Raw genomic sequence first — 27649 nt, forward strand, 5'->3', positions numbered from 1 at the left:
TTTATTAACTCCTTCAAAAAAAGTGAAGCAGATTTGTGAGGCAAGACTTGCCCTGGGTAAAGCCATGCTGACTTTGTTCCATTAAACCATGTCTTTCTATATGTTCTGTGATTTTGATATTTAGAACACTTTCCACTATTTTTCCTGGCACTGAAGACTGGCTAGCCAGTGTAGTTTCCCGGATTGCCCCTGGAGCCCTTTTTAAATATTGGGGTTACATTGGCCATCTTCCAATCTTCAGGTACAATGGATGATTTTAATGATAGGTTACAAATTTTTACTAATAGGTCTGAAATTTCATTTTTTAGTTCCTTCAGAACTCTGGGGTGTATACCATCTGGTCCAGGTGATTTACTACTCTTCAGTTTGTCAATCAGGCCTACCACATCTTCTAGGTTCACCGTGATTTGGTTCAGTCCATCTGAATCATTACCCATGAAAACCTTCTCTGATACAGGCATCTCCCCAACATCCTCTTCAGTAAACACTGAAGCAAAAAAATCATTTAATCTTTCCACGATGGCCTTATCATCTCTAATTTCCCCTTTAACCCCTCGATCATCTAACGGTCCAACTGACTCCCTCACAGGCTTTCTGCTTCAGATATATTTTTAAAAGTTTTTACTGTGAGTTTTTGCCTCTACGGTCAATTTCTTTTCAAATTCTCTCGTAGCCTGTCTTATCAATATGCAAGTACAGGCGACTTACGTGCGTATATGCAAACTTTTACATGCGTGAAGTTTCTGAAAATTCACCCCAGAGTGTGAAGGTTTGAACACGTGATCTACACATGTTGTTTTTCTCCCCGGAATAAATACTGCCCCAGAAACACCTTATCTAAATAAACATATTGTGGAAGGACTGCATGGGCTTTTAGCTACATTGAAGGGAAGATAGTTTTTAGACAGATAATCAACATGGGTAAAACGCTCTTTACCCATATAAATTGCTTTGAAAACTGCCCTCTAATATTTATTAACCTCACTTGTCTGGTTTTCTGGTAATTGCTTTTAATATTTGGCAGGATAACACAGTGGCCTTTCTGAAGCAGACCAAGTACAATTAGAAATTATGTTTTTTTTTATAGCAGTCCATTATAGATTCCTCAATCATCTGTCAAACCCAGAAATCTGATTTTTGCAACAGCATCTAACCCTTGATTCAGTTTCTTTTCAGAATTTCATGCACGCTTCTGAAGTTTGTAGTAAGGCATGCAGAGTATTTTTAAAAAAAACTGTATCAAGGGTCTTTTTCCGCTGTCATTTTATTATTATTATTTTTTAATCTGTAAGACAGTATTGCATGGCAAAGGGCAGGAGGATTGTAAAACATCTGTAAACGATGTCCAGTGCAATATACTGTGTACTTGTGTGACGTTAACCAAAAATAAGTAATTTGGACAGAAACCATCTTCCTATTCCCCACACCTGTGCAACAACCCACTAAATATTCATGAGCTGGAAGCAGGAAAACCAAGGTAGTGGGGGGGGGGGGGTGTAAGCTTTTAATTTTTCCATAGTCTACAGATGCCCGTGTAATACTCCTGAGCCTTCGGTTTTCCTCATATTTATAGTTTTAATGTGCTCGGGGTTCAGAATAGATCTCTGTTCAAGCTTGAATCCGTGTTAAGAGCCGATTAGTGATTTATTTATCTGGGACTTGGCATCTGCCAGGGGAGGTCGTGCTTCCTTCCCAGGGATGGTCCGAAGCCCCTGTTCAACCTGTCAGATTTGAAAGTAGGGCCACAATAGGACCGTTTTGAAGCTGAATCTTTGGCTCCCGCTCCCAAATGTACATTTTATTATTTTCTCTAGGGACCTGATTGGCGTTACCCAGATGCCCCCCCACCATTAGGGTTGTTGAATGCGGGTGCCCTCTGCTTTAGAGCCGGCAGCACTGAGAGCGTCCTCGCTTTGCCAGCACATGTTCTGAACGTTGCTGCGGACCAGGCGCCTTCGGGGAAATGGAGGCACCATCTTTTATCTCTTGTTAATGTTATGTCTAACACAACACTACCTCCCTGTGCACAACGGCAGGCCCACCACCACTTTAGGACGCTGTAAAACGTTGAGCGCTGGACACACAATGCCAGCGCGGTAATCTAAGATCAACAACAAAGTCTGTGCTTTGCTTACCTTTTAAAATATTTGTATATTTGTACGGAAGTTAATCTACAGTGATTGGATTGGAGTCCAGGGTGGCTGAGTTTGTTTTTCTTTAAACCCTGACGTGCGCAAGGCAGCTGCAGTTTAACTGAAGTGATTTTGATCTCTCTGCTGCAGGCTTTTCCAACAACATGCAGGATCAGATTTTTGTCCTCTTGTCTTCAGACTTTTTTGTATTTTGCCCATATGGAAACGTTTCTGCACTAACCACCATTTATCCTAGCTTCTCCTTGTCAAGCTGTTTCTGCATGTCAGCCTCTTATCGGCTACCAAGCCTCCCCCAACTGAGGTGCTGGAATATTCCAAGGGTATTTTCCATGCACATAAAATTAGTAAAGAATCCTTAAATCAGACCTCTTGTGACCAGATTGCCCCTTTGCTCTATGTAGTTATTAGCCCACTCTATGGAGGCGCTTTGATCAATATAGAGATGGTCAACTCTGATTTCAGAAGTGAGTAAAAGTGGAACGCCAGCAGTGGGTCGAGATGCCCACATATCTTTAGCTACGTACGTACGTGCTTTTTTAAAAACGTGTATTTGTGTACCATTTCTGAAATCAGAAGCCTGAGCATTTGTTTTCTTATTATGGACAATGGCATCCAATAGGTCTTTGATTACATCAACAAGTGGCCCGCTTGTCTCAGGGAAACATAATTTTCAGTTAATTTATTTAGCTTAGCAGTGGTTGGAGAGGAGCAGTCCTGCATTCCCGGATTCCCTCCTTAGAGCTCAGACTCTGTCCATGCCATTGGGTTGCTTTTGAGCAAGTCGTGTTCCCCCTTCACTCAGCCTCCCCCTTCTGTTTCTTGGGCTTTGGTTGGTCTGTCTGTCTGTCTTTACTTCCCAGCACATCTTGACTTGAAAAAGCAGCTTAAGACAGTTTCATCTGAAAGGCATTCTGGGAAAAAAAAAATCCCTTCTTTCCTCCTTCCCTTACATTAAAGATGGCATTAAGCGTGCAAGTTCTAGTCATTCATATAACTTGTGCAAGCTGTTACATTTGGTAAATTCATGTTTATGGGCTCTCATCTTGTTGATGAGGTGACTCTGTCATTTGTATGATGTAGAACAGGGGTAGCCAACTCTGGACCTCGAGTGCTGCAAATAGATCCGTTTTTCAGGTTTCCACAATGAATATGCATGAGCTGGATTTGCATGCACATTTGTTGTGAATCTCCTGCTAACCAGACCTGTTTGCAGCACTGGCAGTCCAGAATTGCTTAGCCCCTGCAGTAGAACTATGGCAATTTGCTGGCCATCATCTGGTTCGTTGGAGCAGATAAAGTTCATTGTTGCCACGCAATAATACAATTTTTAAAAAGTGGACTACTATTAATTTTCCTTTAAAGCAGGGATGGCCAGCTCTGGTCCTTGAGAGCCGCAAACAGGCCAAGTTTTTAGGATATCCACAATGAATATACATGAGAGAGCTGCATGCAATAGAGGCATGCAGATTTATCTCATGCATATTCATTGTGGATATCCTGAAAACCAGGCCTGTTTGTGGCTCTCGGACTGGAATTGACCACTCTTGCTTTTAGCTATCAAGCAAGCACTCTGCTTACAGGATCAAATTTTTTTATGAGGAACAGTCATACCTGTGACATAATTCCCTATTCTTTTTTACATATGGTCATCACCATTATAATCATCGCCCTACTAGATATATTCTTTTTCTTCTTATACATTTTTTGAATGTAAATAAAAGCCTTCTGTTTTAATCAGCCGGTCTCTTGCATATCAGTGCTACATTAAATGTATATAGTTGCTTATCTTATGAAGTGTTCTATACAAAATGGTCCAGACAAATAGTTGTACTAATCATAAGAACATATTACATCAGCTGCAGGCAGGGAATAACTTGTGGTCCATCAAGCCCAGCATCCTGTTTCCAACAGTGTCCAATTCAGGCCATAAGAACCTAGCAAGTACCCAAACACTAAGTCTATCCCATGCTACTATTGCTAGTAATAGCAGCATGGCTGTTTTCTAAGTCAACTTAATAGCAGGTAATGGACTTCTCCTCCAAGAACTTAACCCGTTCTAGAACTCTCATGATTTTAAAGCCCTCTATCATATCCACCCTTGGCAGTCTCTTCTCCAAGCTGAACAGTCCTAACCCCTTTAGTCTTTCCTCATAGGGGAGCTGTTCCATTCCCCTTTATCACTTTGGTTGATCTTCTCTATACCTTCTCCAATGCAAGTATATCTTTTTTGAGATGTGGCGACCAGAATTGTACACAGTATTCAAGCTGCAGTCTCACCATGGAGCGGTACAGAGGCATTATGACATTTTCTGTCTTATTAATCATTCCCTTCCTAATAATTCCTAACATTCTATTTGCTTATTTGACTGCTGCAGCACACTGAGTCAACGATTTCAATGTAGTATCCACTATGGGCCTAGATCTTTTTCCTGGGTGGTAGCTCCTAATATGGAACCTAACATTGTGTAACTACAGCAAGGGTTATTTTTCCCTATATGCATCACCTTGCATTTATCCACATTAAATTTCATCTGCCATTTGGATGCCTAGTTTTCCAGTCTCAAAGGTCCTCCTGCAATTGATCACAATCTGCTTGTGATTTAACTACTCTGAATAATTTTGTATTATTCGGAAATTTGATAACCTCATTCGTCATATTCCTTTCCATAAATATATTGAAAACACTGGTCCAAGTACAGATCCCTGAAGCACCCCACTGTTTACCCTTTCCACTGAGAAAATTGCCCATTTAATCCTACTCTCTGTTTCCAGTCTTTTAACCAGTTTGTAATCCACAAAAGGTCATTGCCTCCTATCCCATGACTTTTTACTTTTCCTAGAAGCCTCTCATGAGGAACTTTTGTCAAATGCCTTCTGAAAATCCAAATACACTACATCTACCGGTTCACCTTTATCTACATGTTTATTAACCCCTTCAAAAAAATAAAGCAGATTTGAAGTAAATCTGCTGACACATTGTTCACAAAATGCCCTGATGCAGCCGCAGTTCACTGCCTGCTTGGTGTTTGCTCCAGGGGGATCAATATTTCTTCAGAAAACAAAGCCACATAACCAGATGCTACTAATGTTTTCCTAGACTAACAGGTACATTAATTTGCCATGGAGAAATCCTGTCGTGCTGTGATAAATAAGCGTGGCTTTTTTAAAAAAATTAACTTCCCTAACATTATCCAGTTTGGTAAAAAAATTGCTACATCCATGATCATCTGTCCCTAAAGCTGTGAGTTCCCGGAATCCTGAGATCCTGTTCAGTAGATATTTGGCTCTATTTCTGCTTGTTGCCAAGTTTAAGAGAGAGGCACAGACACTTGGACTAAGGAAGTGACTGTAATGTGTCAGCCATGAGCTGCAACCTGACAGTACTTCTCATGGGAGAGAAGAATGGTGAGGGGGAGGGATTGGTGGCAGTGGCTGGTGAGAGTTTCTTTTTAACATGCTTGGACAAACACTAAGGTGAGCTGCCACTACAGAACTGCTGTTTAAAACAAAATTCCAAAGCATGCAGTGCGTGCCTGACAGCTACAGAAAATAGAGGCAAAAGAGTTCAAGCTCTGTAGGCATCTGAGGTTATTTTTTTAGTTGTTCATGCATCCTCTCTAATTTAGATGCATTGGGAGTGATTGATTGGCTCATACAAACTCCGGCTTATATGCATAAATTATGCTTTTGAAAATCGAGGGGCCTGTGCACATAAAAATACACACGGCACTCTTGTTTCACGCATTTCTTACGTGCACTGTGCATTAGGCTTCTGAGGAAGGAGGGTGGGGGCGCGGTTTGGGCAGATCCTAGGCATGGAAGTTTGTGCGCACAAGTTATTCCCTGCTTGCAGCAGATGCAATGTTTTCTGTGAGATAATTTACTTTGAAAATCTCCAATAAAGTCTGCATGCACTGAGTTTCCCGTTAGAAAATGAGGAGACAGCACACCCAGCACCAGGGTATGCAGGGAAAACAATTTTTATTTTCATTTTTTTGGTTTGTTTTCAGGAGGTTTTTTTCCCCCACAAATTTTGATTTGTGAAATGTTTGATTCATTTCATTCATGTGAAAAAAAACGAATCTAGCATTAAAAACAAAACAGAGAAAAAAAAAAAGAAAACTGAGCTTCCCAAGGCCTTCTTTCTTTCTCTCCCCCACCCACTCAAAAAAAAAAATGCTAGGGCCAGCATTCCCCCTGGCCTCCACTTACCAGGTCCGGTGGGGATCCACCGGTGAGGCATAAGCCCAGACCAAAGCCCCAGCCTTGCGAAAGCAGAGGACATGGTAGGTTGCCACGACCTTGACCTCTGCCTATGCAAGACTGACAGCTTGTCCTAGGCCGGAGCTCGGGCCCAGGCCTGATACCATGGCCTGGACCAGAGGCTGGGTTCCAACACCTAGACAACCCAGATCCAGGCCTCAACGCCTGGTCCTCAACCTAGACCAGGACCCGGACCCAGGCCAGACACTGCATCCCAGGCCAGGTCTTGTCTCTGGCTCCTCAGCCTGGACCCAAGCCTGGCCAGGAGGCTGGGTCCTGACACTGGCTGTTTGCTCTAGGCAGGAGCCTGGACACAGGCCCGACACCAGGGCTTGACCTGGAGGCTGGGTCCTGATTCCTGGGCCTCAATCTAGGATCAGGCCCAGGCCTGGAAACCAGGCCTCTGAGCTCCTCCGAAGACATCCTCTTCTTTCATCTTTTCTTCAACTGATGCCGTCCGCAGGGGCTGTGTTGGGGTTAATTAACTCTGCATTCACTCCAGCAGACTGTGCCATTTAGATGTGAAGAAAAAAAAATAGGACATTTTCGGAGGTGCTCAGAGCCTGGAAGTATTCGAAGGTGCTTGAAGGTCTGGGCTCCGACCCTAGACCAATGCCCAGGCATCAAGACCTGGCCTCCAGACTGGGCTGTGGCATCGGGTCTGTACCTGGGATCCAGCCCAAGAATCAGGACCAAGCTTCCAGGCCTGGGACCCAACGTTGGGCCTCAGTCTGGGTTGTCTAGGTGTTGGGAACCAGCCTCTGGGCTGGGCTGCGCTGTCAAGCCTGGGCCTATGCTCCAGCCTAAGCCAAGGCCCAGACACCAGATCCTGGCCTCCAGATGCGGCGTCTGGCCTGGGTCTGGTTTGAGACCCTGGCGTCAGGACCTGGCCTGGCTGCTTCTGTGAATACCCGATGGATCAGGTTTGGGGGCGGGAGCGGTGTCAGGGCTCAGCTGAGGCCTTTGTCGGCCCAGACCTAGGCCGAGCGTAGGTCATGGCCCTGCTTTGGGCCTCGCTCTGGTCTAGGCCTGATGCATTCATTTAAAACAAATGCAATGAATAAGGTTTGTTTCGTTCGGGAGGCCCTTGATTCATTTTAAACGAATGAACATCCCTAAAAAGTACCCACAAAGAGGGTGAGATATTTATTTGTTTAACCACCCACAGTCTACAACCTAATTTTCAAAGTAAACTTACACGTTTCAAAGAAAATTACCCTGGCAAAACTACCCACTCAGACATGCATCTGCTAATCTGTGCAGGAATTTTTGCTTAGACAATTTACGAGCATGCTTTTTTTTAAATAAAAACCCACGTGCACAAATGAAAAACCTGTCCAGAACCTGCCTCCTGGAACACCTGTCCTGAATGCAGGGAAGCTTTGCGTGTCTGCATGGCATGTGTATGCAAGTTTACCTTCGGTGTCAGGTGGACAGTTTAGAACCATGGTCATGTCTGCATGTTTTGTGGGTGGAAATCCGTTTTGAAAGCAGGTGCAAAGTATGCGCCAGAGAAGTACATGCAAAGATCTGAGGGCTCGATCAGTAACCATCTCGATACCTGTGTGCGCACCCCACGCGGTGTCATGAATGGACTCTATAGTTTTGGATTTAGGAAAAGAATGCGAGGGAATAAGGGCCATCCAACAAGTTGTAGGTGAGACCCTGCTATTGGACTTTCCTCACTTTCGAGAGCCATGCTCCATTCATTCAGTCCGACACCTACAACAACTTTTGTGCTTCCTATTTCTTCATATTCACGTGGACCAAGACGGCAGCCAGGATAGCTGGAAAGGAATGTGCAGCCTGAAATAGTTAAGTTACTGAACTTTGGATATCCTGTCACCTGAGAAACCAGGTGGCAAGGTGCAGATCACAACTCTACAGGAAGGAGGAGGCACTTCGGTGGTGGTTAACCTGTCTGCATCCCTGAGTCATTAAAAAAAAAAAAAAAAAGTTAATAGCTGTCAGCTGATCAGGCAGCCTGTGGCTTTGTAGTCTTATGCCTTCTACGAACATAGTTTCCGTTTGTGTGAAATGGGGTAAGGTTAGTTACAATGTGATTGGCAGCCGGCCTGATAAATGAGATCAACTGTCTCCCAGACCTGAAGAGGTTGCCAGCGCTTCATTTGTGGGTTACACACACACACACACACACACACACACCAGAGCGAGTCAAGGCCTAGACATGTGGCACAAATTGAGTCCTTCTCTTTAACCTTGCAATACAGAATGTATTCATTATAAATTGCCCTATGTCACAGAGGAAACCCAACGAGCTAGTTCGTAACCCAGCAAACATCACGTTTGAAGGGGCACTAGGTGCCATTCCCCTTTTCAGCAAATTCAGTAGGCTTGAAGGCTTTTTAACATTATTTCTATGTTGTACAATAATTTATACAGAAAAAAAAAGCTGAAAACCTTTTGTTAAAATATTACAGAGAAAATAGTGTGTTTTATAAAGAAGCACTTCTCATTTGCCGTACTGTTCGAACCCTGCTAACTCTGAGCTAGTGGCATGCTAGAAGATGGGGGGGTATAATTTTGCATATCCATGTACAGGTTTTCTCCTAGCTTAAAACAGGGAGGGTAATTTTATAAGAGCCTGTCGAGGGATAAAATCTGCATAAAGAGAGCAAATGCAGATTTAGTCTAAATTTTCAAAGCGGATTTAACATATTTAAGTCTGCTTTGAAGATGAGTCTGTACGCGTGTACCCCTGCATGGCATACACACAGACATTGTACACCTGCTGGAGAGCGTATATGTACATTTACATACAGGGAGAATAACTTTCCAAACTGCTCATGGCTGCCCCATTCACATGTATATGAGTGCACAGTAACTTACTTCTGAATTTTATAACCTGCATGCAAATGATATATGCATAGGTTATAAAATAAGAGTTCATATAAACACACACATGCTTGCATATATAAAAACGTGAGCCACGCATGTAAAAATCATGAGCCGCTCAAGTTTGGACTTATCCGGAAAAGTAGTGGCACTTATCCAGATAAGTTCTGATTTATATGGCTAAGAGGCAGCGCTTAGCTGGAGAAGTCTTGAAAAGCATTACTTGCACGTCAGATTAGCACTTTTCGGACTTAATCCAGCCATGTAAGATAGTACTTTTTTTTTTTTTTTAAAAGACTTATCTGGCTATTTATCCAGGTAAGTTTACATTTGCGAGCCAGATATTCAAAGCACTTTTAGCATTAGATAGTTGGATAAGTATGTAGCAGTTGCTGAATATCCAGTTATGTGACTAGCCAGAGAAGTGGTAGGTGGATCAGGGTGGTACTAGTTAGCCAGATAAGTTATCTGGTTAAGTAGTGATAGTCAGCATTGAGCAGATAACTTATCCAGGTAAGTTAGACCTGCTTAATAGCAAGTCTAAACTTAGACAAGACTTGGACAGATAAGACTTATTCACCTAAGTAGCACTTACTACAAGGATATTCAGCAGCATAGCTGGATTATGTGTGTGCAAATGATATAACCATGTATTTGTACTTCAAATTTTAAAGGGATATGCAAATAGATTTTACTTGCATTATTTAGATGCATTTACCCCCAATAAGTCAGTTTTTACATCTGCAAGTCAGGGAATTTTACAACATGTGCATGGCAATGAAATTACCAGTTTTACCAATTAGTCTACCAGTTTGCCCAATCCATCTGCAGTTTGTGAGGGCCCTCCTGGCTTTTCAGCCTGAAGAACTCCCTATGTTACCAGATCCCCTCCCCCGACCCAGTCATTTTTTTCACTTTTGAGATGTTTACAATCACTTACACCAGATATTGCGCAGGAGTAAATATACACAAGTAAAAGACTTGCATGCGTCACTTTGGTAGGTTCTAAAATAGCCACTTATGCGCGCAAACAAGAATGTCCTGGCAGACCCTTTTTTTTTTACACACAACTTTACTTGTGATCTCCAATTTACATGCGTATTTTGAGGTTTTTAAAATACACTTGCTCACATATATGCCAGTTTATGCAGTGCACGTGCTATTTTTTCAAGTGAACATCTTTTGAAAATTCACCTCCTAATTTTGAAAATTGAAAGTGTGCGCACAAGTGGTTTCTCCATTCCAACTCTTGTCCCCTTGGAACATCTTTTTACAATGCATGTAAAAGCATGCAGTGAATCCCTTCTGCATGTCCTTTTTACCATTCATTAACTCCCAATTTTAAAAAGCCAATTTGTGTGCCTAAAAACTTTTTCCCATGTAAATGCTTTTGAAAATTCAGTCCAAAATGGCCTTCCTCTTTATGCATACACTCTCTGCTTTATTCGGGAGGGTTTCCTATAGTACAGAAGTCACATTCGTCTTAAGCTCCCGTTGTACTTGCCCTTCATAGTCATGAATGAGAATCTAGTTCTCCGCATTCTTACTGCTGGCACTTTCTGTATTCACGAGTCCAGTTGTCTGTGTGGGTAACAGCAGAAAAATATAGCTGCTTGTCTGACCCTCAGTCAGCCCCCCGGCCCCTATCCTCTTCCTTCCTTACTCACAGGAAGGTAGCTGTCTGTCGAAGTGCCCCGTCTTGCTTTTGCTCCCCCAACCTCCTTGAGTTGGCCGTGCTCAGACAACTTTGATTTGTGGATAGACAGTTGTAGTTTTCCTGTCGGCTCTTCCCTTTCTGTTCCCCCGTTCCCACAGGAACCTGGGAAGAGGACTGTGTCCGCGGTTTTGCCGGAAACGAGACCCAGATAGCTGTTAGTGGACAATGCCCATTTGACGTCACGTCATCATTCTTTGCCGTTCAAGCCCTTATTCTTTTCATTGACTTGTGTCATCCTTTTGCCCTTTCTCTTAACTCGTACCAACAGTAATCACCTCAGTATTGAGTCTTCCTGCTATGCTTTTACAATCATTCTTGCAATGAAATTATGAGCAGGCACTGCCACATCAGACAGTATTGCGATATGATGATTACTGCTCTTTGTTCTTAGTCCATATTTCTCATCAAGTTACACTCTGCGTTCATCGGGTGAGGGGAGACTGAGAGAGATTTATTGTGAGTGTGCACAGTTAGATGACAGAGGACATCATCAATCACTGCAGTGTGTGCTCTTTATCAGTTCTTTTCGCAGACACTCGGACTGGAGTCAGATTTCTGTCTCAAAAAAAAAAAAAATTTCTAATTTTTTTTCCCCCTCACAAATGAAGCCACACTGTAAAGATCAAATGCTTTAAAGCAGCAACGCTCCTCCGTGCAGCAAAATTTTAAAAATCTGCTTTGGGCATGAAGGCAGACTTGGCCAATCTAGATGGCAGTTTTCAAAGTAATTACCCAGGAAGATCGGTTATGGGGGAATTGTCCTCCGCCTTAGCTGGACTGTGAGGGGGCATTCTTGGAGGCATGTTTGACTGCGGGGTGGGGAATAGGAAAAGAGCGTGTTCAGATTTCTATTTTCAAATATTGTGCAATTTTTCCATTTAAGTTTCCTCCACACGAGAAAGCAGGCGCAAAGTCCGCAGCTCCTTTGCACTCCGTAGACAATTTGCAAAAGGAACGCGTGCCCATGAAGTCTCTTTGAAAACGTATGTACAAGGTCTGTGAAGTATCGGCAGACTTTGCATCTAGGCGTGGAGTTTGAAACTTTCCCCTCCTTTCCTGTCGTCCGTCCCCCCCCCCCCCCCCCCCGCCAAAAAGAATAACTGTCGGGATCCTTTATCCTAAGTGATTTAGAAGCATCCGGTTTCATGGTCAAAGGAATACTGATAAGGAAAGGCAGAGGAGAAGGGAGGTCAAGAGCCTACAGTTCATTTTCTTGTTGAGTCAAATCAACCTCATCTGCATTTTTATTTTCTTTGGCAAATGGAGAGCACTTAAAAAAAAAAAAAATTCACATCATTCTCCTCTTCTTTACTGTAATGCAACGTGTATTCCTACTTGCAGCAAGCTTTTTACTTTTGTCATGAGTAAAAAGGCACTGTTGCCTTTATTAACACACATCATTGTTCCCAAAAGCATAATATTTTGCTTTGCTGCATACTTAAAAGTGAAAATGAATTAACCTTTTCAAAAACACTCAGCCCTGTTCCCCCCCCCCACCCCCCACACCTTTTGTAGATAATAATTGCTCAAGTAGAACGGAAACCTCTGCGCAGCTCACCCCTTCAGCGCCACCAGACGTTAGCGCTGCTCTGGCCGTTATCTTGGCCTGACTGCCACCATCCCCACTAGGCACGCAAACCCTACTGGTCCTGGCTCTTCTGCGTAGGCCGTTGTGCCTTCAGGTCAACCTAAAAGCGATGCCTTAGTTCTGTTGTGTTCATTGCTTCTTCTCTGTGCTGTGATGGGCCTACATAAGTGACATATCCCCCCTTTCTCTCCTTCCAGTTCTACCTGCAGGCGAGATTCACTTGGAGAGGAGCTCGTCTGCTGCGTCCCCTTCTTCAGTTTACTTTGCTCATGATGGCGCTGTACACTGGGCTGTCCCGTGTTTCTGACCACAAGCATCACCCTTCTGATGTGCTGGCAGGATTTGCACAAGGAGCTCTGGTGGCGTATTGCATAGTAAGTATATAGCAGCAGCTTCACGGTCGGTTCATGGGACCTTTTGGGACAATTTTTATTATGCAGGGGTTACGTTTTTTTTTTTTTTCTACTGACACCAGCAAAGCTGAAGCTGGGAACTCTGGGATCCAGCTGGGAGATCCAGCTTCAGTCGCTGCTGCACGCCACGGTAAGTTTTTTCAGTGCAGGACCCACACAGTCCTGGCTATGTGCTTAGCACATGACCCAGGTCCAAATACCAACTGCAAAAGCAGCTTAAAATGTTTGTACCTGGAAAGGTGTGTGTGTGTGTGTAATTATAAAGTTCTGCATCTTGGCTGCTGCATCAACTTTAGGAATTTCAATCTAAGCGTTAGGTTTGGTAGGATCAGGGGGAGGTGGAAACAAGCATCCAGCTGAACTGCTGTCAGCCTGAGCATGTTACCATTGGAGTCCAGGGCAGCTCAGGGATTTCTTCTTTCCCCCTGTAAAGCTCAACACATTCACCCTGAGAGAGCAGAGTATTTACTTTTTCACTGTCGTTTAAAATGAGCAAACCACTGTCAAACTGTGAGCTGCCAAGACAAGTTTCTAGGCTCTGATTTTCCACTGTCCCTCTGTGCTTTGGGTAGCCAGGCGGGCAGTCTTAAAGAGTTTTTGGAAGTGCCTGCCTATTCTCTTCATAGTTAAACCTAGAGTCCTTTTCTGGGAACATGATATTTGAGTTGGCTGTTTTGATTGGACCCCTTTTTTTAATGTAGCAAAAAATTTGTGAGAAAATAGATTGTGAAAGCCCAAAATTGCTGACTGTTCTTGCCTGATTTGCTCTCATGCTATTTACTTTCGAATGAAATTGCCCAATTGTTTGGGTTTTAACTGGAAGTGACTTACACTACCATTTCGTGTGAGCTTCATGGGAGTGCTGACTCTTAGTCCTAGAGATTCGAAAGACAAACAGTTTTCAAAAGGTTAAGCATTTTTCCTCCCTCCTAAACTAGCAAAGACATGCAACACTGAACTGAGCTTGGTGGATGCTTGGAACAGCCTCCCAGTGGAGGTTATAAGAGTCAAAAACAGTCCTGGGATTCAAGATGTGGGCAGATGTGGATACCTCAATTACAAATGAAAATCTGAATCTCCCCCAGAGTGTGATTGGTTATCAGGAATGGACAATGAAACCGAATGTCAGTTTTATTCGTATGAAGGAGCTATTAGAGAGACATTCTGCTGCCCCAGGGGCAGTCAACTGGCTTCAGCACCTCCGTGGCAAATTATAGTTGCTGCTGTATTGATACATGAGGACGAGGAGGAGCCTTGGTTGCAGGGAAGTGAAGATTAAATTGGAGGTGGAGGAATCTTCAGTACTGCAACAGGAAGGCAAAATGGCGCACACTATGGTTCTTATGGACCTTTCGTGCTGCTGTAGTCTGTATTTTCATATTACAGCAACAACAAAAAAATTCCAAGGCTTGGAGATGCTACGTATTTTGGGAAAATCAAATAAAACTATTTAAGTTTGGATTTTTATGTTGGCCCTTCGTCACCATTATATATTATCGGCTTTGTAACAATATGCACAGTGCTCATTATCTCTCTTCCAGTATGCAGAGTCGCTCTCCTGATGTCGCCAAATGTATGATTTTGGACAGAGAAAACACACTGCTGCTTTCTACCACCATGATTTTCAATTTGCAATAAGGGCAAGGCAAAAAAAAAAAAAAGTGACCCACGCTTCAGTCACCTCACTGCCTCATTTTAAATATGCTGAACTACGCTTTATGGGGGTGAATTTTCAAAGCATGTACGTGTTTAAGATTAGCATATACACTTAGCCGGTACTCACGTGATCGCTGCTTTAGAAACATCAAGAGTCCGCATATACGCCCCAAAAAAAGAGATCTAGGGCCATTGATCCCGAGCAGGACCAACAGTTATGGGTATAAGTTACTGTTTTATAACACACTTGTGCATCTACTTATATAATTTTTCACCTGTATGGGAAGCCTTGTGAGGAGGGGCTGAAGGATCTGAATATTTATACCCTGGAAGGGAGGAGGTGCAGGGGAGATGTGATACAGACCTTCAGATACCTGGGTGCAGGCGTCTATATCCGGCCTCCGTGTCAGGCCGAAGCCTCTGCCTTGACTAAGCTGAGATCGTAGGGACCTGTTGCACCCCTCGGCCTATGCAAGGCCTGGGCCTAGACCGCGACCGGTGGGATCCCCAAGCGGACCGGGTAAGTGAGGGCCGGAGGTGGATCCCGGCCCTGGCATTTTTTCGGACAGGAGGCCTCATTTTTGTTTTTTGGCCATTTTTTTTTTTTTTTTAATTGTTTGATTTCATTTTTTTCTCATGAATGAAAACCAATCAAACAATCCACAAACTGAAATTCATTGGGGGAAAAAAAAAAAAATTCCCGAAAACAAAATGAAAAGGAAATGTATTTTTTTTTCTCCTGCACATACCTGATTTGATCTACCTTTAGTTCAAAGTTTAAGCTTCAGTCAAAATTACTGTGGAAAAGAAGAACCACACTACTTTATCCAAGAAGGGCAGCAAGCACACGATGCCTGCAGTGTCAAAAGTTCAGAGGACATAGAGCTCAGCACCATGAAACAATATTTGTGACCGCAAAGTGCTTTCCATTCAGCACTGTACATCTGCAAATCTGGACACTCAAAATTAAGGATTTGCATAAGCTATGAACCAGCTCTATAATTCTTATCTTTTTTTGGCACGTTTTCTCATTTTTAGTACTTGTTGAGGAGTTTCACAACATGGTGCGAGTAACCTGGAATCTTGTGTCATCTGTCTGCCTTTGTGTTGGATGAAGCCCTTTAAACTCTGATTCCCAGCTGCTTACTAAAGGGAGAGCATTTAGTATGGAGATAGCAACAAACAGGGGCAGCTCAAGGCAATCTGCTGCCTGAGGCGTGGGATGAGATGGCACCCCTCTCACAATCCCTGCCCCCCTCACACATACACTGTTACATACATACATACATACACACACAAACATTCTCTTATTCACACCCACAACCTCTCTCACAGACACACACTCTCAGGCTCTTAAGACCCTCTCTCTCCACCCACCCCGCACACACAAGCTCTTACTCCCCAGATTCTCTCATACACACTCACGCTCTCACTGGCTCCCTCACGCACCCAGGCAACCTCCCATTCATTCTCACACCGCTCCCTCCCACTCTCCAGGAATGCAGACATTCATTCTCTCACACACACACACACCAACCCCCAGGCAGGCACCAGTTCATTTTCTCACACGCATACACACACTCTTCTTATTCACACCCACAACCTCTCTCACAGACACACACTCTCAGGCAGCAGGGTTTGCCTATTTCCTGATGTCATCTCCTGCTGCTTCGAGACCCACGGCGGGAGAAACCGGCAGCAGATAACGCGTCGCGTTTCTCCCGATGTGATCTCCTGCTGCAGTGGGGTCTCGCAGCAGCAGGAGGTGTCTGTGGGAAAAACACGATTCCTACTGCCCGGGGTTCCCACTGAGCAGATAGAGCCAGGGGTTTGGTTTATCCCTACCCGATCCAATGTTTGACTTTGGAGGCAGGGTGAGGCAGCGGCTGCGGTAGAGGTGTTTTGGAAGGGGCACTTTTTGCCGCTTCAAAATTCTGCCTCCTGGGGCCACCGCCTCACCCTGCCTCATGATAGAACCGCCCCTGGCAGCAAAGAAAAAAAAAGTCCTCCCAGGCTTTCTTGAGTGACAGCAGAATCATTTTTCAATTATTCAAGTGCCACATGTTATGTAGCATCTTGAATGAAAAAACCCCAGGATTTTTATGGTCCTTTCATACCATTGCAAACATTTTGTAATCTGTCAGTTTTATTGAAAACTACACAAACACACACACACACTGTACCTATGTATGTATATGAAAAAGAAACAACAAGCATTTTAAACCACAATGAGCAGTAGTTTGCCTCTCTACCCCATTGTCTTTCCTAAAGACAGATGCACTCATGTTTCCTGTCTTTTGATAAGTTCTAAGTCTTGTGGTTTCTGCTTTGACTCTTTTAACAGATGGCAACTTTAGAAGATGGGGGGGGAGGGTGAGACAGTTGCCCCTAGGCTGGTTTTTGAGCTACAAAGTAAATGTACATAGGAAACAGCTGCCTGTGAATTTAATTAACGTAAATTGCTATTAGCTCGGGCACATTCACTCCATCCATTGATCTACTGAATCTATCTGTTCCAACTTAGTAAAAATATGTCAAGTTTCAATGCTTAAAATTGTTCTATCTCCCAGACCAGAAAATGGGACACACATAATTAGCTAGAAATTTAATGAGGATTGAACTTAGCTTATGATTTTGAATATCCCCAAATGCTTATTAAATCCCTTTCAAATATCCTTTAATGCTTCATGAAAAAAAAAATAGTTTTAAAGGTACTTCTTAGTCATTAATACTTTTGTGAGCTTGCAAAACGAGGAGGGTGCTTTGTTTATTAACTAAACAGATTGCTATTAACATCCTGTCGTTTAATAAGGTGAGGTCAGCTTTGCAAGCCAAATAATAATAATCTCGGTTTGATTTTCTTCTCATAATGATTGGCCATTTTGGAATGAAAAACAAAGGACACAGTCCTCATCATAGACCTCTTATCCCCTGCTGTTTGGGAGGAAGTCAATAAGAGAGATGCACATTAACCAGGTTCCAAATAAAAAAAAAAAAAATTTCCTGGCTAGAGTGCCCAGCTGACGAGTTTTGGAGCCTCGCTGCACACACCAGCCTCACCTTTGCAGCCTTCAGCTTCTTATTTCCTTCTGTTAGTTGAACCCATAATGCATTTTACCAACTGGGAAAAACAAATTTTAACTTCAAGAACTAAAGAGTTAAAAGCAGACTCTCTCTCTTTTCATAAAGCCTTGACTATAATAAGTGGTTTGGGATTAGATCACTGATTCCCTTTCTTTCTTGCTGGGAAATGGTTTTTTCGATATGACGAGGGAAGAATGATCTCGAACTCATGTGAACTGTGGTGATATACAGAATCACTTTGTATTCCCAAGATTACTCAAAAACCTTTTTCATCACTATAGCCTGTTGAATAGATGTCCACTGTGACTCACAAGGATACCAGAAGCACGCCCAGCTCTTTCCTCTTGTCGTTATGAGGGTCATGTTCAGCAGTGATTGCAATGTAATTCTTTGCAAACTCCCAGTTATATGGCTCAGCTTCAAGACTTAGTTACCAAAACGAATCACATGAGGCACTTTTGCAATCAAATCTGTCATCGACTATCGTGAATGAATCAATACAATGGATTTATTTATTGGAAACGTGATTTTCCAATGCAAAGGATTTTTTTTTTTTTTTTGTGAAAAGCATTAATATAGTTTTCAGTTTAAAGTTTAATTTGGGGAAAGAGGAGTCTTTTTTTTTTTTTTCCCAAAGGGATGGGCTCCACCTTAACCAGGGTAGAACCAGGCTGCAGGTGCTAATCTTCAAAAAGGAGATAAAGCAGCTTTTAAACTACTACATGGGGGGAAAAGAGACAGCCACTCAGCAGCGCATGGTTCGGAAGGAGGTATATTCAATGGATACTAAAATAACAGAGGAGTTAGGGCATCCTAAGAGAGAGGTTTCAATAAAAGTAGACCATGTGCCTTTAAGTAAAGAACCACCTGAATTGAAAGATTCCAAAATACCCCTGTTAAGTGATAAACAGATTGATCCAAACAAAAATCATACTGTAAAATGTCTGTGTGCGAATGCCAGAAGTCTGAAAGTAAACTGGCAGCGTGAGAATGTATTGCACTGAATGAAGAGTAGACAGAATTGGCATCTCAGAGACTTCATGGAAGGAGGATAACCAATGGGACAATGCTATATGAAGGTACATATTATATTGCAATAAAAGGGTGGATCAGCTTGGCAATGGGGGTGGTGCTTTATGTTAGGGATGCATAGAGTCCAACAGGATAAAGATACTACAGGAGACTATGGGGCAGACTTTCAAAGGCTACACTTGTAACCCGAGAAAATCTGCCCCTGTGCAGGCCGAGCCTATTTTGCATAGGCTCGACGGCGCACGCGAGCCCCGGGACGCGCGTATGTCCCAGGGCTTCGAAAAAGGGGTGGGAAGGGGGCGGGTCTGGGGGCGTGGCGGCGGCGGGTCCCAAGCCCTCCTCCGTTCCGGACGTGCCGGAGGTTCGCCAGCCGGCGCACGCAACAAGACATAAGGTAAGGGGGGGGGGGGGAATTTAGGTAGGGCTAGGGGGTGGGTTAGATAGGGGAAGGGAAGTTGGGGGGGGGGGGTGCCGGAAAAAAAGTTCCCTCCAAGGCCGCTCCAATTTCGGAGCGGCCTTGGAGGGAACGGGGAAAGCCTTCGGGGCTCCCCTCGGGCTCGGCGCGTGCAAGGTGCACAAGTGTGCACCCTCTTGCGCGCTGAGCCTGGATTTTATAACATGCGTGCGCATGTTATAAAATCGGGCGTAGATTTGTTCCTGCCGGGTTGCACGAACAAATCTACGCCCGCGCATATGTTTTAAAATCTGCCCCTATATGCACAGTAGAATCCTAATGGGTGGAAATTCCATATAGAAACATAGCAGTGACGGCAGAAGAAGACCAAACGGCCCATCCAGTCTGCCCAGCAAGCTTTCAGACCTAATTGTTTTCATAATCTGTTACTCTGACCGCTGAAGTCAGGGCCCTTATTGGTAACTTTTTTTTGGTTCCAATTCCCCTCCACCCCCACCATTGATATAGAGATGTAGAGAGCAGTGCTGGAGCCGCATCTCAAGTGAAGTATCTAGCTAATTGGTTTGGGGTAGCAACTGCCAATAATAATAAGCAAGATACTCCCACGCTTGTTTACCCTGCCTGTGCAATTCAGTCCTTGTTGTTTTATACCTGAGGACTTGAACCCTGGTCTCCTGGTTCATAGTCCACTGCTCTAACCACTAGGCCACTCCTCCTCCCTGAAATCCTTGCTTCAGTAAGTGGTGGAGATAAAAGAGAAAACATAAAACTAAGAATTATTAGGGAAGGAATGGAAGAGAAAATGGTGAATGTCATAATGCCTCTGTATCGCTCCATGGTGAGGGAGCACATAGAGTACTGTGTGCAGTTCTTGTTGCCCCATCTCAAAAAAGATATAATTGCATAAGAAAAGGTACAGAAAAGAGTGACTAAAATGATAGAGGATTGAATGGCTCCTGTATGAGGAAAGACTAACTAGGTTAGGGCTTTCAGGCGTGGAAAAGGATGACTGGGGGGGGGGATATAATAGAGGTTTATAAAATCACTAGTGGACTAGAATGGGTAAATGTAAATCTGTTAATTACTCTTTCAAAAATATAAAGACTAGGGGATATTCCATGAAGTTACTAAGTAGCACATTTAAAACAAGTTGGAGACAACCCGATGCATAATTGCATAATTAAGCTCTGGATTTCATTACCGGAGGATGTGGTTAAGGCAGTTAGGGTAGCTGGGTTTAAAAAAGATTTGGACAAGTTCCTGGAGAAGTCAATAAACTGTTATTATCCAAGTAGACTTGAGAAATAGCCACTACTTATCACTGTGTGATAGCAACATAGGATCTGTTTATTGTTTGGTATCTTGCCAGGTACTTGTGACTTGCATTGACCCCTATTGGAAACAGGATACTGGGCTTGATAGACCTTCAGTCTGACTCAGTATGTCAAGTCTTATGTTCTAAAGGCTCGATTTTTAAAAGGGCCATTAGTCGCTGTCCCAGGAAAGCATGCACCGGCAGCCGGCCAGCGCGTGGAGGTTACTTCAACTCAGAAGTTGAAGTAAGTATTTAAAAATAAAATAAAACCTAATAGGGGGGGATTAAGGGTTGGGGAAAAGGTAGGTAGGGGTGTAGGCTTGTCTGTGGGGAAGGCCTACTTTCTTCGCTGTGCCTTGGTTTAGAAAATACCCCCACCCTCCTTGCGCGCACAAGTGCCGACCTGCCCGCAGATGCGCACGTGTATTTTAAAATCCGGCAAGCATGTGCGCATGGGAACCACATTTTATAACGTGCGCACTTTTTAAAATCTACCTTTTCATGAGCAGTACATCATTTTAATGGAATAAACTGTTTTAATGTGGCCTTTTTATTCTCTGCAAGATTAAAATTTGGATCTTAAAGGGATGGGTGTGTCCTTTCCTTCTGTTTATCATTGCTATAAAGTAATCCAAGCCTGTGTTTAGCCTTTAAATCTTAGTGGAAAGAAATGGAGTTGCTTACAGGAAATTTAAGATGCCGGCTTAGTTTGTACAGTGCATTCCAAGCCTTTTGCTGTCATTTTCTTTCAGGGTGGAGAGCACCTTGTACAGGAAATGGAACAAGCCCAAGCCCGGAACGCTCTCTGCTTACAAACCTTTATGGTTTTTTTTCTTTTTTGCGTGTTGAATAATTTAAGCGCCCGGGATATTTAGTAGCATTTTAACCCTGGGAGGTTATGTTTTATGATTCATGCGAGTGTTTGGATAACCCTAGCCACAGCACAGAGAAATGCAGATGTGAGCTATGCTGTTTAGTAAAGGTAAAGGCAGGCACATTAGTAACTTTTTAAGAATTTCAAAACCGTCTGGCTTAAGACTCATGCGACTTGGCATATGCCTCTGACAGCCTTTTAATCTATCTTCCTGTATGGGCTGCATCTAATTAACTTCCAGTGCTGTTGGTAGTAATCTGATTCACACATTTATCATCGACTGGTACAAAATGTTAACATTTTGTCTCTAGCAAAAGAGCGATTAATAACTAGTTTTGTTTTTACTTATTTCAGAATCTGGTATAAAGTTTTGTTTCATTCGTTTACCATTAAAATCAATGGGGGAAGTAATGCAGTCTTGTCTATTTTGAGCTTCAAAATTGGGTTTTTGTAATCAATTCTAAATAAACTTGGGGGAAGAGAACTCCAAGGCACCATGAGAGGTACAAAGAAGCCACTTGGCAGAACGACTCCTAAGCAATGTTCCCTCACATTTTTGAAAGAATGTGTGCAACTTTTTATAAGCCAAGTTAGTGGAAAAAGACTCCTAAGGTAAAGGAGAATGGGTATAACAGTAAAGCAGAGTGGCATAGGAGATGTCCTGCTTCCTGTTGAAGCACCTGCTACTTGTCAGATTTAGTACAAGAGAATGATCTGTCATCAGTATCATTTTTGTGACACAAACTTTTATTTTCCCTACCTGAAATTGATCTTGCTGCTGAGTGAAATTTTGGGTTGCTTGTGAAATTTGCTTTCTGATTGAAACTTTGGTCACAATCAAAACATGATAATGATCTCTCTTTAGCGTGGATTTCCTGGTAATTTGTGAGATTTGCTTTAAGAAAGATATTTTCCATTCCCTTTGATTTTCTGGTGTTGCATTAATTCGCTCTTCCTATTGAAACTTTTCCCACATTCAGTACATACAAAAGGTCTCTCCTGAGCATGTTTTCTGTTGTGCCTGCATTTCTTCCTTCTGACTGAGGGTTTTGCTATAGTCTGTACAGATACTGTCTTCAGTATCAGATCTCTCAAGAGCCTGGTGCCTTTCTAAGGAGGCCATAGAATGGTTTAAAATTAAGCAGCCTTAAATGAGTTGTTAGGAGGAATATGGCCATGCCCCCAAGAATTTGGAGTGGAACTCAGGAAGATCAAAAAGGATTACTAGGAAAGGCCCCCTGCCTAGGTAACTAGATTGCTGAGGGCTTCAAGATGGAGAAGACCCCCCCCCCCCCACAGTGGTACATCTGGGGCATGGAAGTTAGGCAGAGTGACAACTATAGTTACCAGCCTGCACCTGTTTGCTCAGCACAGCCGAGTCGTGAATGGGAAACATAAACAATTGAGACAAAACATTTTTGATCCTTTCATGGGCACCCTCTATTCATTTTGGAGGTCCATGAATGAAACAAAAAATGGACTCATTTGTTACATTTTACCCATTCATTTCAAACATATGTAGATCCCTAATACTTTTTTCCATAATATCTTATTTTCAGAGAGGTTTCTGATATATCTTGGCTTTGTGTGTTAGGTGTTGCTTGAATTTGGCAAAAGATGGATTCAAAACCCATGCTTGATTGATGAGGTTTAGTCCTTTGGAAACTGCTTTGTAGAGGTTGCAAAGAGTTTCCTCTTGTTGTTTACTCAGTTTTGCTTCATTCTGTAGTGCTACCTACTGGAATTGTCCAATGCTGGCCCTGTTCACATCCTGCAGGCAGCTTACATCATTGGCTGTCCAGGAAAAGGTGGTCTAATATCTCTTCCTTCCATTGGCTTCAACTGGCAAATCATGGTGACAGCTTTCATTATATAATCTTGGCTGTCGGTGAGAAAGGGGACATTAGAGGACCCCACACAACCATGACTCATTCCATTAGTGCTTTACTTAGAACATATCATTTAAGGACTTGAAAACATTTTTTGGGGAACAAAGGTATTGATTTTGTAGTTATAGAATATATGGAAAAAAAGCAATGGGAAATCTTTTTCCTCACTTGTCTTTACTGTTAATTTAAAAACTACGTTAACCTATTAATGCATAACAAGGGATCTTTGTTATAACAAAAATAATCAAAGGGAAAAAGACTTTTCCACAGATTTTTCTTTTATTTGTTGTAACAGTCATTTTTCCACAAACAAAAGAAAAATCTGTGGAAAAGTCATTCTTCCTTTGATTATTTTTGTTACAACCTTAAAATTGCCAGGGAAAAAACCCCCAAACGCTGAAAATGAAGGTCCTCATGCAAAATATATAGGGGTCGATTTTAAGGAGCAGACTGGGAAGGAACTTTCCTACAGCTAACTCTATCCTTCATCCTTCCTTCCTCTTCCCCTCTCTACCCTATCGCTAATTTTTTTATTTTAATACTGCTCCTCTGGAGCAGAAGTAATATGCGCGTGCCGGCAGCTGGCCGGCGCGCGCTTCCCTGGGACAGTGGTTAATGGTGCTGTTCTGGCATACCCCTCCCCGTCCAGACCATGCCCCCCCCCCCGGGACCACCCCTTTTCCCTCAGCCGGCACTACTGTGTGTACCAGGGTTCATATGCATGGCCGGGCCTGTTATAAAATGTGCGTGCAAGGCCAGCCACACGCATAAACCCCAAACGTTTCGCAGGTGGCCCTTTTAAAATCTGGGCTATAGTGTAATTTCTACAAAGACCGCCTTTTGTCAGCTCTTCTCATACTAGGCAGAGCCCCTCTTGTGTTTTATCTGATCATTGTGCTCTCCATCTTAGATTGCCATTAAACCACTTTCTTGGTGTTCTCGTGAAAAGAAAATACGATGCCCATTGTGAAATGAGTTATTGGGCTTCATAATGGTTTCCCAATGACTGAGAGCCACATCACAAAAAATCATCATTAAACTTGGTACTCTATGTGGCAGATATTAAATGGGCTTGAAAATAAAGTTGGTGTTCGCCTTCACACATTGAGACGTTTTGACAGTATTATTGGTGGAACCTGCTCTGCCTTCAGCGGTAATGTGCATTACCATTTTCTTTTTCTTTAATATAAAATTATTATTAGCAGGCTTAATGATTTTATAAGCATTAGCAGGTAATGTAACTTTTTTTTTATGCTATATTGTCATTTTGGGTTTTTTTTGTGTTTTTTTTAAAGGTGAGTTGCATATGAGAGGAAACAGTCTACTCTGCCTTCTGCACCCCAGTGCAGAATCATAAATAATAGCACTACTTTAACACAAGCATTGAATTTCTCTTGAATATGCCCTCATGAAATATTATTCCTTTTGCAGGTCTTCTATGTGTCCGACATCTTCAGAACCAAGACAAAGATTTCTCTGCCTCTTCCACTCAAAAAGGAAATCATTTCATCTGTGGACATCATTGACCGAAACAGTCATCACAACATTGTGTGAACCTTGCACATCAGACTGCAAACTGACTGCTGACAGCAGCTGTCTGCTGCTTTCATATCTCATCAGACAGTAGAATGTAGGGAGAGACATTTGTTTTACCCAGCCGAAAAGTGTCTCTCCGAGGCCTTTAGCTTGCAGCATTGTGTGAAATGGGTGGTGTTCAATGGAATCAAAACAGGAAAAGTGGAGTCGCTGGCCAGGATGTGCAGTTGCTAAAGTGTTCATGTTATAATGAACACTGATTGCTCTTGCTGTGATGAATACTTTAACTTTTGATCTAAAGTGAGTCATCCGTGTCCCATGCTGAAGAGTTCTATACATGTGAGAAACTCTGAATAAACTATAGCACTATTATAGAAATAGCACTGAATTAGATTTGGGACTTGCTCCCCCCCCCCTGGAGTCAACCTCTCCTCAGATAACTGCATCCTGTGACTCTGCCACCTACCATGGCATTGATTTTGGAAAGAAGCTCGTGCCATTGAGCCTGTCTGAGGGGCCCTTGCAGCCTGAGCAAAAGAAGAACTGAAGAACGGTCTACGTACAAAATGTGATGCTACTCGTCATGCTACCACAGCCTACACCTATTCCTTTCTGACAACGGCAACGTTTTTTAAATTTGCATTTCATTCAGTGCATCTAAGGGTGGAAAAAACTTTTGAAAGTTTAGGCGCCAGTCAAAATTCATAGAATCAGGAGCAAACTATTGTTTATATGGATTTTTCTGCTTTTTAAAAAAAAATCTAATTTTTTTGCTATATTTTTCTTTTGATATTTTTTTGCACTTCCCTTCCTCTCCCAACTTGTCACCTTCCCTTCAGTCCCACTCCCTCACTTCCACTGCAGTTTAGCGATGGTGCCTGAAGGCTCCTCCAGGCCTTGGCTGTCTGCTCCGGGTGGCAGCCCTTTCACTTGGGCTGACAGTAGGCACCAGAGTTCTGTTGACCTGGTGTCTGGGGGGGTTTTCTAAACCTAAGTGCATCTCTCATAACACATTTTAGAGGGTGAACCTTTTCTCCTCCTCCCACCTCCTAAAAAATAGATTTCCAAATGACAAAATGCATCTGTGGTTTCAGAGCAATCAGCGCCACCCTTGCATGAGGTTGTAGCAATCTGTCTTGCTTAAGTCTTGTTAGCACTATAAACCTGGGATTGATTCCCCATGAACAGTGATTCTGCAGTCCACAGGTGTACTGCTGGGCGGTACAGCCGGATCCAGAGATCCCATTGGTTTCTATCCCCCCTCATTCTGTTTCAGAAGGAAAGGTGGACCTATCCAAGCCTTAATCTTGACTTTCTAGTTAAGTGAATGTCTTGTATCTAAATTTTTAAAGGTCTAACATTTTATGTTAAAAAGGGATTATCACATTAACCATTTGCACATCCTCATTTCAAAATCCATCCTATCATTTCAATTATAGCAAGCTATGATTTTTTTTTATATATATTATATAAATAATGTATAAAACATTAAAATTAACTATGTAAAATATTATTTCTGAAATAATTTTTAGATTATATCCACTATGATTATAAACCGTCTTGACCTGTGTTATTTACATTGTGCTGCTTTAAAAAAAAAAAAAAGCATTGATTTAATTTTTTATAGCTAACTAAAATATTGTAGTTTTGTGGTAGAAATTTTTTAATGAAAGTAACTGCAGCTAGAGACAACTGTATCAAAAATCACATTAAATTGTCAGTATTTTTGTAATGTTTCATTTTTTGTAAAAAAAAAAAAAAATATATATTATTCAAAGACTTTTGTAGAATACAAAAATAAAAATTTGTATTTGCAAAATTATTGCTGTATAAATGTGCTTTTTAAATAAAAGCTCATAACACAACTAATTAATTTTTGGTTTGAACTAATGTTCCCTATATGGTTTGTCCTGTAACACATGCCAACTTAATAAAACCATCAGGACCTGATTTTATAAAGGATTTTTCTCGAGTACAAAATGGAAAAAAAGAAAATTCTTTATGAATCATATCCCTGGTGTTGGGAAAACACTTGATAACTTGTCCAGGTGAACGTTAAAAATTATGCCCAAATTACTGTTGGTGGCCACCAAACTTGTAACTTCATATCACCACCAACTCCAGAAAAATACAGTGGCCAATCTCTCCTACTCTTTCTGATTGCTGTTCTCACTTGCAGGGCCGGACTGCTCCCACAGCTCTGGGTGTGGGGATGCACACAGCCCCATTATGTTCATGTGTGAGGAAGCTCCATAAAACCTCAAACTTTTTTGTTGTTGGCTTCCTTGCAAAACAGCACGTGGCGTGCACCCAGGTTGCCCTCTCTTTATTCGATTCTTTACCCTCTACTTCTCGCTAGGCACTTACCTCTCGGGGTAGGAAGCTCTGTGTTTGAACTCCAGGGGCAGACACTGCCATGCCTGGCTCATCCGCATTCCCGCAGACCCCGCTGATGGGGAAGACTATAAGTCCTCATTTATCATGATTGTGGCCAGCCTGGCTACGATCCCTGGTGGCGAAATTTTGGGTTTTCTTGCCGGGCGTGCCATTTTGGAATGAGCCTGCCCCAGCAGAAGTGGAAGGGAGTGTGTGGTCTGTGGGTGTACAAAATGGTGTGCGCTTATTTGTAATCTCAGAGAATGTGCAAGATAATGCACATACAGAAATGGATGTGAGTACGTGCGGTGGGTGTGAGGGGCAGAGGTAAACATGTGTTAAAACCTGCATGAATGGCTCCATGCAGAATATATAATAACTGTTCAATTATCCATGGACCCCCATGCACACGTATCTGGGGCTGTGCGGACAGGTTTGAAAGTTAGGCTCTCTGTGTTCAGTGTATGCGCACACACATTTCA

General features: G+C 42.6%; 1 protein-coding gene across 1 annotated transcript in view; it reads left to right on the forward strand.

Annotated features, from left to right (window-relative positions):
- PLPP3 (phospholipid phosphatase 3) overlaps positions 1–26610 on the forward strand; it is a 97972-nt gene extending 71362 nt beyond the window's left edge. The window contains exons 5-6 of the mRNA XM_029617992.1: positions 12775–12951; positions 24687–26610. Of these exons, the coding sequence (XP_029473852.1) occupies positions 12775–12951; positions 24687–24809 (300 nt within the window). The 3' untranslated portion in view covers positions 24810–26610. The remainder of the gene's footprint in view (positions 1–12774; positions 12952–24686) is intronic.
- The last annotated feature ends 1039 nt before the right edge of the window (positions 26611–27649 follow it).

Source organism: Rhinatrema bivittatum, chromosome 10 (assembly GCF_901001135.1).
Source record: "Rhinatrema bivittatum chromosome 10, aRhiBiv1.1, whole genome shotgun sequence".
Taxonomy (NCBI): domain Eukaryota; kingdom Metazoa; phylum Chordata; class Amphibia; order Gymnophiona; family Rhinatrematidae; genus Rhinatrema; species Rhinatrema bivittatum.